The sequence below is a fragment of the Ostrea edulis genome, chromosome 3 (assembly GCF_947568905.1).
Source record: "Ostrea edulis chromosome 3, xbOstEdul1.1, whole genome shotgun sequence".
Lineage (NCBI taxonomy): Eukaryota > Metazoa > Mollusca > Bivalvia > Ostreida > Ostreidae > Ostrea > Ostrea edulis.
Window position 1 is genome coordinate 15852180 of NC_079166.1, and position 15029 is coordinate 15867208.

The 15029-nt window shown below is 34.4% G+C and overlaps 1 protein-coding gene across 1 annotated transcript; it reads right to left on the bottom strand.

Moving 5' to 3' along the window:
* Positions 1-1976: 1976 nt before the first annotated feature.
* LOC125675538 (complement C1q tumor necrosis factor-related protein 3-like) lies at positions 1977-4221 on the bottom strand. The gene is made up of 3 exons (XM_056160205.1): positions 4143-4221; positions 2589-2752; positions 1977-2410 (listed from the first exon to the last, which is right to left on the bottom strand). Coding segments are annotated over exons 1-3 (558 nt in total). The 5' UTR covers positions 4145-4221; the 3' UTR covers positions 1977-2018.
* Between the last annotated feature and the right edge of the window lie 10808 nt (positions 4222-15029).

Sequence of the window (15029 nt, forward strand, 5' to 3'; positions counted from 1 at the left end):
TAATAGCTTTAAAACTTCATTGTTATTTCGGATTTCAAACATTTCGGTTGAGCATCACTGAAGAGACATTATTTGTCGAAATGCGCAACTGGTGCATCAAAATTGGTACCGTATAACTTTTACATCATAAACACACTCAGAGAAAAATCATCATTAATATTGATTAAGAGAATTTTGAATGCCGCAGTTTTAGCTATGCCAATGCCTAAATGTGAAGCTTTGAATATTGTTCAATATATATATAACGTCAATAATGTAAATATTAATTTAAACTATTGTTTGATTTGATTTTATTTCAACACAAAGTGGGTATATATTAAGCGAAATAAACATACACACGTACTGATTTAAAGTTTCGGACCGATTGAAAGTCAGATCGGGTCAGTGAAAGTTCGAATCGGCCTGCATTCGTTTCAAATATCCCCGTGATTCGAAACTGACCTATGAACACGGTTATGGAAAATACAACGGCCGGTGATATTTACCATGATTTTCAAATAATTTTAGTTATTTTTCATTTTATCAACTTCTTATCTTCTCACCTACTGTATCTTCGTGGATTATACCGCTAGCAATCGTTAATGAAAATATGATACGGAACTAGGCAAACGACTGTACCAGTATTTCGGGATTAATATCATTGATCACTGTTCGTTATATTCACCTTTAATTGAATTTTTTTTCAAAAACTGTTTACTATCATACACATATGATTTTGATAACAAAAGGAAACAATTTTTATTATTTTTGGCTTGCACAATCTGCCGTTAGGATCCCCGTATATATACAGTAACGCCCACTGCTGCACTGTGGCGATGGCATAGAATGCTGTATTTTGGTTTAGTAAGAGGGAACAATATGCCTTGAATAGGTGACGCAATATAATAGTTTGTAAATGGAGATAACACCTACATGTGGTTCCCCATGCACAATATCACAACGATTGGTTACATGTGCCTGTGGACAGTTTTGCATGGTTTTATCTGAGACATGCACTTAACGGGTATCATTCTAAAAATGGTGAGGATAAGCAATACGAAATAGAGAGTTGGGAAAACATGGATCCTATTTCTGATGCAACTTTAAAGTCGGAAGGTGTAGATTGGATAGAAGAAACTACTCATCCGTATATCTTGGGTTAATGAAGTTGATATCACCGATATAATGGTGTATGGCTTCCAAATCCATTTGAGACAAAGCGACCTCCTCCTCTAGCTTGAACAATAATGAGGCTTACATCCCATCCAATGGGGACTTGGACAACCACAGACCCTTGGTCAAACCAGAGGAAGTATAACGTGCCTAGGAGGAGCAAGCATTCCTCGTTCACCGGTTGCACCTGTTCTGAGACTTATATCTTGTATTTTGATTGAAAGTTGGAATACTTAGGCTGTTTTAAAGTTTATGATTCCAGAAATAGTATGCGTACAGTTTTAGAAGTGTTTTGACCAAGGGTCTGTGATTGTCCAACTCCCCATTGGATGGGATGTAAGCCGCATTATTGTTCAAGCTGGGGGAGGAGGGCACTTTGTCTCACAGATTACGAGCAGGAATTACTGAGACGATAACAATTGTTGATGAATCGAAAGTTTCTACTGATTTGATTTGTTTATTGCTTCAGATTCCCTCTGATTCTATGAAGTTACATATGTTTTATAACTAATATGTTGAATATTTGATCTTTTATTTTCAATTTATTTGCCGTCAGTTTCAACTTGCATTGCTTTAATATTTTCATGACAGGGGATGTTCCAGAAAATTGTCAATGGGAATTGTGACCCAAATGTCTACCTTTCTGCCCCCCCCCCCCCCACTCAAAACAAAAGCGGGGTTGTTACCTCAAAATCGCAAAAAAAGACTTTTTAATACTTAAATACCATCATAGAGAGAGGCAACCTCCGTAACACCGCTCTAGATCCGCCAATGCATTGATTGATATTTAGGCATCTCTATGATATATGAATTCAAATATCAGACAACATATTTGATAGCTTTATTTTTGTCAAGCAATTTGATATTTACAATTCAAACCCAGAGAATGACGACCAGTCAGCGTGTGCATATTTCCCATAACCACCATGTGTCCTTATCCAAACCTTGTCCTTCTTCTTCATTCTAATCATTGCTGTTGCTGAGGAAGACTCGAAATGGGAACTGCCATTTTTACCGTCAGCATAATTATAGCCAACTAGTTTTCCATTGATGACAATTTCTGTGTGAAATGTTGACCCAGGTATTGTCATAATAGTCCATGTGAAGGAGTAGATGCCATCCCTTGGTGCTGTGAATATCCCTGTGTTACCGTCATAGGCGGATCCAGAGTTTAGAGTTACTTTCCTAAATACAACAACAGCACGGTTACCAAGATTTTTTAGATGGGAGGGTATTCGTGCATGGAAAGCAGTGGCTCCTGTTAATAAACAGAGTTAGCAGTCTGTAAACATTAAGACACATAAAATGGCTCAAAGTAAAAAAAAATATTGAGTTATATCAATAGCACATGTTTAATTTTTAATCAGGAATTCAAACGAACAAAATACAGATATATGCTAATGTATTTGTTCTTTTATATATAATTACATACATACCATGGTTTCTTCCTTTACAACTTCTTGTTTCGTACCCCATTCCTCGACAGACGGTGTTGTAGTTGTTGTATTTACTGATGAAGTCCTGTGTGGTTTCTTTTGCATACAGTTCAGTCAGTATACCCATTAAGACCAATGTCCCCCTCAGCATAAGCATGGAAATCCTATATAATATATATATATATATATATATATATATATATATATATATATATACCCTTATCATGCTTTTCTTAAATAGGCATTTTAATACATAGAGTATATACCTCTTTGACACATCTACAATATACGATTGTGGGCTGTTTAGCAGGGAGACATCACAAATTGTCATGCTTGAACAGGGTTATCACCCGAGGGCACCGAACTAACGCGGACCACAGTATACTATTATAGCTTTTATTTTTGCACAAAGGTTACAGAAGATCATATATAAACAATAGGAAATGAACAAACAGGGTATATTAAAGGTCGTTTTATAGCAATAAATGCACGTCTTATCCTAGATATTCTTCGGAGGATCTACAACAGATTTCAAATCATTGCATTTTCATCTATTAAAGAAACAGAATAGAAAGATTATGATATGAAAGGGTAAAAATAACGAACAGTGATTGATCTCATCAGTCCTTTAAAGAATACAAAACAGAGAGTGGGGCAAGCACAGACGCCTGGACACACCGGAGATTGGGAGAGGAGCCTGTAGGAGAGGTAAGCATTTCCTTATGACAGATCACACTCTCCGCGAGTCATATTACTTGATTATGATTAGGAAGCGCAATGGTCTGCAACAAAATCAGGCCTGGAGGTTATAAAACTTTTCCTATACTCATACTCAAACTCAGTCATGTTTCATGAGTACAACTCTGAACAAACACCCAGCATGTTCCAAACATTTTGAGCATGTACTCCATTTGGGTATAATAATGATTTTATAAAAGTTTTATAGCCTTCACTTTTGAGTATGAGTTTAGAGCACAGAGTTTGAACTTGAGTATGGAAACTTGTTCACAAAGCTTTATAACTTCCAGGCCAGAATGTGAAGAACAGCCAGAAAATTGGTATGAAACAAAACAGAAAACATTCGATCCAATGACAGGTTATATTTGCAAACTAATATCCATTCAATATCAATATTTTGTTTTAGCATTAGATAAATGCCTGCGAAAATAAAAATCTAAAACATGAATCTTTTTTTTTCTGATAAAATAATACAGAAGAGTGAAATAGATTATATTTATAGTATATTGTATACGTATTTAGTATCACCGCGAGAAATTCACACACAGTTATGTCTTGAATGGGTTGCTGCATAACAGCTGGTGATATACACAGAAACAGCTCGTTGAAGGATTTAACATTGTCGCAATGGTTTCCTACCCATCAATTGTATGATATCGATCATAAGTAGAGTTACCTCTCGTTGCACATACAAATGTAGATAGTTCAACAAAATGAATAAACTACTGGAGAAATTTGAAATTATGATATGTTTTATTAAGCAAAGTATTGCACATATAAGAAATGACCATAGGAAATAGTTTTTGCAATACTTACATGTTGGATAGCGATATTATTCCCTATTGTCTTACACTACACACTGTAACTATATACAGGAGGTGACTGTATGCTGTTTAACATTACATTTTAGTAGTCCCATTTATATATTCCTAAAGATCCATTAAAATGTAACAGTAGTAAAGTAATCGGTAATTGAATCCAACATGTAATATACATACAGTGTCGATGATATCACGTAAATAGGAAAGTAAACTGGTCGATGTAAATATAAAGGACATTCATTCTTTTTCTCGTCTTCTTCTTTGTTCATGACTAAATTACATGCTGCATTCTAACCTGCCATGTTTCAAGGATGTGATTATAGAAGAACTTCATCGTATTGACTTTGAACAGTTTGTATGAAGATGCATTGTATCATGTTTATTCGGAAATTAATTACTCAATGATACGGGGAAAAAAATCTTTCAAATCTTAAACGATATATCGTATGTTGCGTCATTATTTAATGTTTTAGCAAAATTATTTCCTCGCATGCCGAAACTACTGTCAATGTGTATTACATGAAATATTTGGAGTAGTCTTCGAGATTGAAAGTGGCGAAATTCAGACATTTACTTTCGATATTTTACGAGCCATTATCTTGAATATAGTATATTAGCCGTTTTACAAACGGATTAGATTTAACCAACAAACAAGCTAATTATCTCATTAGACAATACCGTATGGGATGTTTTATGCCCCTTAATAATGTACTAACTGACTGAGGTTTTTTTTAGAATGAAGGTGTGGGGGAACTTTGTAAAGGTAATTTATTGTCAGCGCAAGGAAATTGTCATAAAAACACTCGCTTTTGTCCATGCACTTTTCCAAAACGCAATTGGATAGAGACCTACTTAAACTGCGAGAAAATGGTTATGTAGAAGCGGAGCGCAGCTACAGGATATATATTCTGTTTTGGTCTTCATCTTTTCAAAAAATACACAACTGCACCTTCGGAATAAACTACAATATTGTAATTCCTAACTTTAATTTGAATTTTGATGTTTTCAAAATTAAAGAAACAATAAAAGTTATTACATCAAGTACAGTATAAATCCTTGCTCGGATTTGTTAACGATATGTAGATCCCGGTTGGAATTATATTGTTTGCGTTAAAATTTCTATTTCAAATTTATTTTCTAAAGATAATGAAATAGATTCATGACAGGAGGCCTTGTTGCCAATGATGTAATAAGTACCATGATTTTCTTAATCCAAAAAAAGCAAATGTTGATCGCACAGTTTAAATACTATAAAACATCCCCAATAATTACCAATGTTTAAAAGAATAACATTACCACAGACACGGCCCATGTAAACATATACTCGCTATTCCCGATTTCATACTCGATTTCCTCGTTACAGTCTTGTGTATTTACTTCGCTGTTTGTGTGTATAGGTGACTAAAGCACACTATATACGGTTTGGTTGATTCATTGGCAAAACGTCATCCATTTTACGGCTTTGAAATCTTTATGAAAATCAAACACAAAATATCGAACACAAGATCAGATGGAATTATGATAGCTAAAAAGGACAATGTTGTCATGTAAAAATTATAAAAACTAATTGGAATTTTTTTTCTGTTTCAAATGAAGCAAATTATTTGCTATTACAACTAAGAATGTTCTTTGTGGGGTTGTATATGTTATTTGTGGGGTTGTATATGTACCGCCTGAAGGAAGTAGACATTCTTTCTCTGACTTTTTTTAGATATCAAACAAGAAATTCTAAATATCGTTAATGATACCAAGTATGTATGTTTGTCTGGTTATTTTAATGCTAGAATTGGTCATTTGCGTGATTATTGTACTCCTGATGACTTTCTAACTCTTGTAATCCATTGTCAGATTCAACCACATGCAATTACATATTGATTTCAATTTTTCTCCAATACCAAATCCCTTTAAGTAAAACTGTAAAAGATTCCTTTATACATAATTTTGAATATATAAAAATAATGATATCTATATAACAAACAGAGGGGTAGGTAGAGATATACACATAAGTACAATGACTTGTTTATAACAGTTTACTAAGTTGTTTCCAGTGCATACATTTTCTATTATAATAAAATGTATTGATAGTGTTGATTTTTGTAGGTTATACTCGGATATACATAACCCAGTTTCATTTTCCACTTGTAACGGGGCAGATAAAAATAGAGATACAGGTGAGAACCGACCAAGTGTACAATTCTGGTGTACGGACAAAGCAGACAATTGTCAGCGCAATATTGAATTACCTGCGGGTGTCTTAATTGAGAATGAACACAATCAGATATCACTCTGTCCAAAACTATTTGTATAACCATTGTTTACAAAACAGCAACGGATATTTGTAACATTCTTGTCACTTCAGAAATACAGGCTTTCGATTTTAAAAAGGGAGGTGAAACATTTCGAAGAATAACAAAATTAACAGACCATGGTTTAATAAGGATTGTCAATTGCTGTCTTGCAAATAGAATGTTTGATAAAAATGATTCGAAAGACAACAAATGTAATCTCAAGATAACGAGTAAGTAGGGCAAAAAAGCAATGGATTCAGGTGAGTGGTTAATCGGTATTGTAAAAACGATCTTCTGAAAACAATGGCGGTCCAACTCACCCCGAAAATCATCGTTCAATATCTTTCCTTATTTGTCTAAGGAAAATGTTAGCTTGTATTCTTGATAACAGATAGGATATTTTTACAAATGAAATTGATTTACATGACGAAAATCAAGCGGACTTCAGGGGAAATTATTCTACATTAGATCATATACTGACTGCCCTCGATAACTTTAGACAAGCATTTGATACTGTATGGCGAAATTGTCTATCAATCACAATGCACATAAAGGATATAAGCGGAACATGTTTTCAATATATTCAAAATATGTACAAAGGTATCAAGTCCGGTAAGGCATGCAGAAAACTTTTCACCATTTTCATTTTCCATATATAAACTTACAATCAATGAAAACGCAACGCTGAATAAGATGTGAATACATTTTATCAGAAATGTTATTTGCATCATGTAAATCCATTGTCAACTTCACATGGTTTTGAGAAGTGAACATCTTGTGTTTGAAATTGAATACTTGATTGTACAGTCTATGACAACAATGCTAAGGAAGACAATCATTGAAATCGAATTTATATAATCAGTACCGAATGTGTCCTCCGCTTGCTGCAACACACGCACGGAATCTCCTAGGCATAGAACGGATTAGCTCTTATCCTTAGACGAATTTGACTCCACTTTTTTGGCACACTGTTTTCCCTAAAATAGCTCTAAAACCATAGTTATTTCGGATTTCAAACATTTCGGTTGAGCATCACTGAAGAGACATTATTTGTCGAAATGCGCATCTGGTGCATCAAAATTGGTACAGTATAAGTTTTACATTATGACCCCTGGGTAGAGGCCTCTGCTGGTGGACTGTTAGTCCCCGAGGGTCTCTACAGCCCAGTAGCTAAGTACTTCGTTACTAACTTGAAAATACGGATGTATATTTAATTACCGTGATACAATTTAGAAATTCATTTCAAAATTAAGGATTATCTCCCTCACGCATAGCTCTTATCCTTAGACGAATTTGACTCCACTTTTTTGGCACACTGTTTTTCCCTATAATAGCTCTAAATTTCATAGTTATTTCGGATTTCAAACATTTCGGTTGAGTATCACTGAAGAGACATTATTTGTCGAAATGCGCATCTGGTGCATCAAAATTGGTACCGTATAAGTTTTACATTATGACCCTTGGGTCGAGGCCTCTGTTGGTGGACTGTTAGTCCCCGAGGGTCTCTACAGCCCAGTAGCTAAGTACTTCGTTACTAGCTTGAAAATACGGATGTATATTTAATTACCGTGATAAAAGTTAGATATCCATTTCAAAATTAAGGATCATCTCTCTCACTCATAGCTCTTATCCTTAGACGAATTGACTCTACGTTTTTGGCACATTGTTTTTCCCTATAATAGCTCTTAAACTTCATTGTTATTTCGGATTTGAAACATTTCGGTTGAGCATCACTGAAGAGACATTATTTGTCGAAATGCGCATCTGGTGCATTAAAATTGGTACCGTATAAGTTTTACGTTGTATTCGGACTTGCAGTATGTTCCTCCATTATGCCTGCAATACTGCTTCCAGCTGCCGACGTGTCTGTGGCTGCGGATGTCTTACTGCCCTACCTAACTAGTTCCATAAATGCTCGATTGGACTCAGATGGGCTGAAAATCCCGGTCATGGAGATGTGTTGATGCCTTGTTGACGTAAAAAGGCAGTCGTTAGACGGCCAGAGTGAGATCGCGCACTATTCTGCTGAAACTGAGTGACATCACGTTGGACAGCACAAAACGGTACAACTGCTGGCCGTAGAACCTCATTGATGGAACGCTGAGCAGTGAGAGTGCCATCAATGACGATAAGAGGTATGCAATGACGAAATGAAATGCCACCCCATACCATTACGCTATCGCCTTCCCATCTATCCGCCTCCCGAACACAACAAGTTGCATAGCGTTCACCTCGTCGTCGTCATATACGGGTACGCCTATCATTGCCTCTTAATGAAAACGGGACTCATCCGTGAATAGAACTTCCACCCATTCCCTTTGACTCCTTTGGGTCCACAGCAGCCGATTATGTCGCCTGATTACTGTCAAATTATTGTCTCTAAACGACGTCGCAGAGTTGACGCAGGTAGACGCAGACCGACAACGCCTTGTATATTTTGTGCTGTTTGTGCCGCCGTAAGTAATCGAGCACGGAGATGACGTAATTGGATAAGACGGTCCTGGTTTGGCGACGTCACTCTAGCTCTGCCTGAGCGTGGTATGTCATTTACGGAACCCGTTAGTGCAATCCTCTGGGCCAGTCCAGTGATAGTCGAGGGGGAACAACCCATCTGTCTAGGAATGTGTCGCGCAGACCGGCCTGCAGCTAACATACCCTTTGCTTCATGGCTCTGATTGTTACTCAGACTCGGCATATTTTCAAAATGAAACGTTCTATCAAAATTTCTTTATTGGGATTTATTCACCCGATATGAATGCTACACACATACAAATCGCAGAGTCTGATCAAGCATAAATCGACTCCCTCGGACAAAATTGTAATTGTAATTGTAATTAAAAGATTTATATAGCGCCCTATCAACATTAGTTCTCTAAAGCGCTTTACAAATGTGAAAGAAAAGATAATATAAAATCGATGTGCACATACATGTGAATAAAATATTCATAGTGTCAGAAATAAAATGCATAAGTGTTCTTATTAATATATAGCGATATGATATGATTACCCTAATAACATATGAAACAATTTAAAACAACAAATAGGAATAATTAAATACATAAAAAGTACATAGGTATAATAACAAACAGCAGTTTGTTTGGTTTTTTTTTTTGGTTGGTTTTTTTTTTTGTTTTTGTTAACAACACTGTAGAATCATGTGTCGCTGACCAATGCTCAACAAACCATATCTGGACTGAAGCATTCAACTGAGACCGAGGTTTAATGTTTTATCTTATAGTGTATTTACAAGTGTTAAAACATGTTTGTATCAAAATTGTTGGTTTTTGAAAAAATAAAACTGTTGCGTTTTCATTGATTGTGAGTATATAAATGATCTAGAGGAGTTTCTGTTCGTTACGAATGCCATACTTATACAAAGTATTACTAGTATCTTTGAGAATGAGAATGAATTACCAATGTATTTTGAACTTCTAGATATTTTTTATGTCGACGACATTGTTATCATGGCTGAATCTGGTAATGAATTTCAAATATACTAGTACTGATTACAATGGAAGTTGAAAGTGAATGATGACAAAACAAAGATAATAGTATTTTCCAGAGGTGTTATGTTAAAAACAAAAATTTCATTACAATAATTTCGTTAAAAAAATGTTGGTTTATTTTAATCTTTTATTTAATTCAATATCAACAAATATATAAATCATTCATCAACATTATTTCAATGTTCTACATATTCAAATATATGTTATACATTAATGAATTTGTAGTGCAATATATAATACAATGTTAAGATTTAAAATAAAGAAACTTATTTCAAATCATGAACACTATATATAAAGAGATATATTTATTTTACAAAATGATATAAGATATATTCTCTTGAGTTTTTTCTTCTTTTATAGATATTTTGTAAATGAGCATCGAACTCTAGGTACTATATGGACGAGTTCATTGCTGATTAGAGGGGTTGGAGGTTAAGATATACTCCATAAATCATCCATGTTTCTGCATATAGTAGATAAATGACGACCCAATGGTCTGTGTATATGGCAAAACAAATGACGATATACATGTACATTCATTGAACAATTGTAAACTGCGCACATTTGATGAAAAATTATCAATATAAAAAGTGTAAAAAAAAAAAACAAAAAACAAAAAAAAAAAAAACAAACAAACAAAAACAAAAAAAAACCCAGCGGAATAACTTAAATATTTCTTTTCTTGAATGGTTGAAAATGTTTAACTCCCAGGATAACATTTTGTACTTTGATTTATAGTGTCGCTACACGAGGTAGTGCCTGGGTTAATAGTTTTGACAAAGCTGAATATTAACACGAGGTGGTGACAATAATATAGAATAGACGCGGGTTGAGGAGCTGATTTTAATCAGATTGAAATAAAAACCCAACTGTACTATGATAGGAAGGAAAATTAGTTCCCATAGAAAATATTCCCTGTTACTTCTAGATATATATGAGTTGTCATATATTATTTATTTCTTTACCTATTGGTTACCGGACACTGAGGCAATTTTTCACATTTATAAACACACACACACCCACACACACACACACAGACACACACATATATATATATATATATATATATATATATATATATATATATATATAAAGCACTAAAATGACCAACGACACGAACAACCACATTGTCAAATTTTCGGGACGACCCGTCCCTTCTTCAGGACAAACGAAAAGAATTATATAATGTGGCCAATATCAACAGAGCAAAATAACAAAAACTACATATAAATACATCTAGCACTACAACTACACTAATCTACAAACGTATTTACAATGCAGACTACATGTTTTTTGGTCTCTAGGCTTGCAAATCAATGTTAAAAGTGGAGCGAATTAGGACATGCCTTATTCGTCCAAAGAGCTGATCCAAAAAAACAAAAACAAAACAATCTTGTTGTTCGTGTCGTTGGTCATTTTAGTGCTTTCTATAATTTTTAGTATTTGACATTGTATCTTTGTTGTGGATCCGACACTTTGAGGTATCGAGTGTTGTTGGAACTTTAGTACTTTTATATATATATATATATATATATATATATATATATATATATATATATATAAAGTCTTATATAAAATCGACAATTCATTTCTGATTTCAAACATATACAAAACCAAAAAAATAAATTACACTGTCGCATCAAATATTGATCGTGCACATTACACAAAGAGCATTATCAAAATAAACATCTGACATTAAAATGTGTGAAAATAAATCGATTGACAATGAGTATTTTTTTTTTACAAATGATCTGATTTATGATCGAGAACATGTGATCAAAGATCAACACGTGTTTGAAAATATGTAACTTTTGGAGCAAAAACGTTAGTCCCTTTTCTACATGTGAGAAGCGTTTTATTTATGACCTCCTAAGGTTATCCCGACTCACATAACAGTGATTACAAAGCTTGAAACCTGACATCAAAAGCAGAAAAAAAATTGGTAGCAAAATCGAATTTTAGAAAACTCCAAAACTTGCATATTCTGCATGTATTGCTACTGAACAAGTAATTACGTCTGCATTTGCATCAGCCCGTTCAGCCAAACGACAAGTCAAAGAATCTGCTATGGTAATCAAATGGTAGATTTGTGACTGCCACAAAATTGCCAATAACCTATCATGGCCACCTTTCCATCATCTCTGAATATATGACTGTGTATAAAAAAAAAATTTTTTGCATTTCCCTCTAAAGTCGTATCAGACAATCCATCTTTTTTTCATGGACCAAAACGCTCGTCAAACCATACTCTCAAGACACATGTGCCTCAGCTTTGAATGGAAATGGATACATTACCTAAGCATCTCACGTTTGAAATGACTATGCGCCATCTGACAAGAAGTACTGAGTTAATTACATTATTAGGTCATCGTAGAAACTACTCACAGATGCTGTGGAGCTTGAGACTGCTATTTACAATGCGATTACAAATGCTGGATTAATATTGCTTGCAAGCATATCTCTTAAAACTCTTTCAGTATTTTATAAATAAACTTCGCCTTAATGCCAAAGAACTTGATATAATTGGAAGGGGTTACGTTCTTTAAAGCAAAATACATGTCTATGCAAACAATCTGATTTATAGTTAAAGGGTTCCATGCCTTCCGAAAATAATTGTTTTCAAAGGTCCATATTATCTATACAGGATCTGAAGAAGTTTTCCATTTTGGGGCGATTTTTGAAGAAAAAATCATGTTTAGCCCCAAACCTTATAAATACCCCACATATTTATGTAAGACAACTTGATATATAATGAAAGGGTTGCATACGTTCAAAATTTACTCTTTGCAAATGTCACTGACATCTATATCGGATCTGAAAAGTTTTTCCAATTTTCAGCTATTATTTTTATAAATTTTAGGATTTTGCCCCAAAAATGGAAATAGTCTCCAGGCCAACAATCTGATTTATACTAAAAGGGTTGCATACTTTCAGAAAATAATTGTTATCAAATGTCCACATTATCTATATAGGATCTGAAGAAGTGTTCCACGTTTCAGCGATTTTAAAAGAACAAAATAATGTTTTAGTCCCAAAACCTCGTAAATGTCTCAATATATCTATGTCAAACAACTTTATATATAACCAAAGGGTTATATACGGTCAAAAAATGCTTGTTTGCAAATGCCAATGGCATATATATCGAATATAAAGACTTTTTCCAGTTTTCAGCTATTAGTTTTACAAATTTCATGATTTTTGCTCCAAGACTCGTAAACGCCTCAACATAGAAATGCCAAACACCTGATTTATAATTAAGGTACTATGTATTTTCAAAAAAACACTTGTTTGCAAAAACCCTTAGGGCGTCCCCCATTACCTTTACTAGCCTATGGTCTACTTGCTTATAGAAAGTTAGCGTGATTAATTATATGCAATGAGTGCTGTAAAACCTAACTTACATGTCTAGTTGAATATTAATGAACTAACTATTATAGAAAAGTTATTTTCAGATATCAATCGAATTCCCTTAATCTATCTATTCAGCAAAAGACAGCTAAAGTTTTCCCGGTTTTTTTTTTTACATACGAGACCCATATGCTCCATCTGACAATCAGCTGACGCTTGCTGCTTTAGAAGTTTGTCATGGCCTTATTTGGGAAAATGTTTATTTTACAGCATGTGGTGTGATTTTTCTTTATTACAAATGTTCTCCAAAACACACACAAACAAAATCATCTATTGTAGTTATTTAATATAATTACAAGTGAAAGTTTGGAAAGGTTCCCGGTTGTTTCCACACTAAAATAAAATAAATGTACAGTCGAACTCACGAACAAAGTCATTGCATTTATCAAGTGGAAAATAAATGTGGTGATTCACGCTAATTGTATTTCAATTGCAGCGATTTGATGCTAGCACAAAGCAAACTGTTACCGTTATCAACGTTGACCATTTGATTTCATTTTGATTTGAACCATCCACGCAACTTACCAAGAATTATCATATTATAACTAGCGCTTCTTTATCTTTGGCTGGAAGAAATTCCTCGCATTGCGTAATATGTACACTATCAAAGTCACCGAAATTCACGGGGTAAAATGATAATTATTTAAAAAATATGTCATGTAGACTTAATCCAATGGAATTTGTAAGTTGGAGTACTTGTTGAAATGCCGTTCTTGATACCCTCAATCAAATCAACAAACCAACAAACAAATCATAAGACCAACGGCAATTAATTTCAATATGATTTACTCCACAAATTACCAATGATTTGATTTAAAAAAATAAGTTGAAACAAGAAATCGCCCCATTCAAACAATTTACAATCGGTCGTGTGAAATAGATCTTTATACTTTAGATAATCGACATTTTAATAGTATTTTGCAAGAAAAAGTGTACTTAGCGTTACATCCATTGAATGAACTTTTATGCTCTGTGTCATGCCGGGAAAACACTATGGATGATTCAGATTCAAGGCTAGCAACTTCAAAGGCGCCGAGTATTGATTACAACGCCGTTATCTTATGCATATTTATGAACGAGTAATATAACATACATTCTTTTGCCCAGTTCTGAATCACTTTGTAATTATCATTAAAAATTACTTAATGAATGAAATAATTTTACTTAGAAAGGTCAATCACGTTGACAATGATTACTGATGTAATTTTTATTCAACCCAGGTCTATTACTTGTCTCACTTCTTTGATACATTAGGACTTCGACGTCTTCGTCACTTATACGCTTGGAAAAAAATCGCGCTGGAGGAAAAAGCTGTCTGTAGCTAAAGAATAGCCAAGTTTTCTGTACAAAAAATGAATGCATTTAATTGATGCAAGGTGAAGATAACGAACAGTGATCAATATCACAACTCCTATAAGCAATACAAAATAGATAGTTGGGCAAACACGGACCCCTGGACACACCAGAGATGGGATCAAGTGCCTAGGAGGAGTAAGCATCCCCTGTTGACCGGTCACACCCGCTGTGAGCCCTATATCCTGATCAGGTAAACTCAGTTAACCGCAGTTAAAATCAGTGTGCCAAGACCGGCTTAACAATCGGTAGGAAACACGTCAGACAGCATTTGAACCAATGCGAGGTTGTATTGACGAACTAGATCGTTATAACGACGATATAATT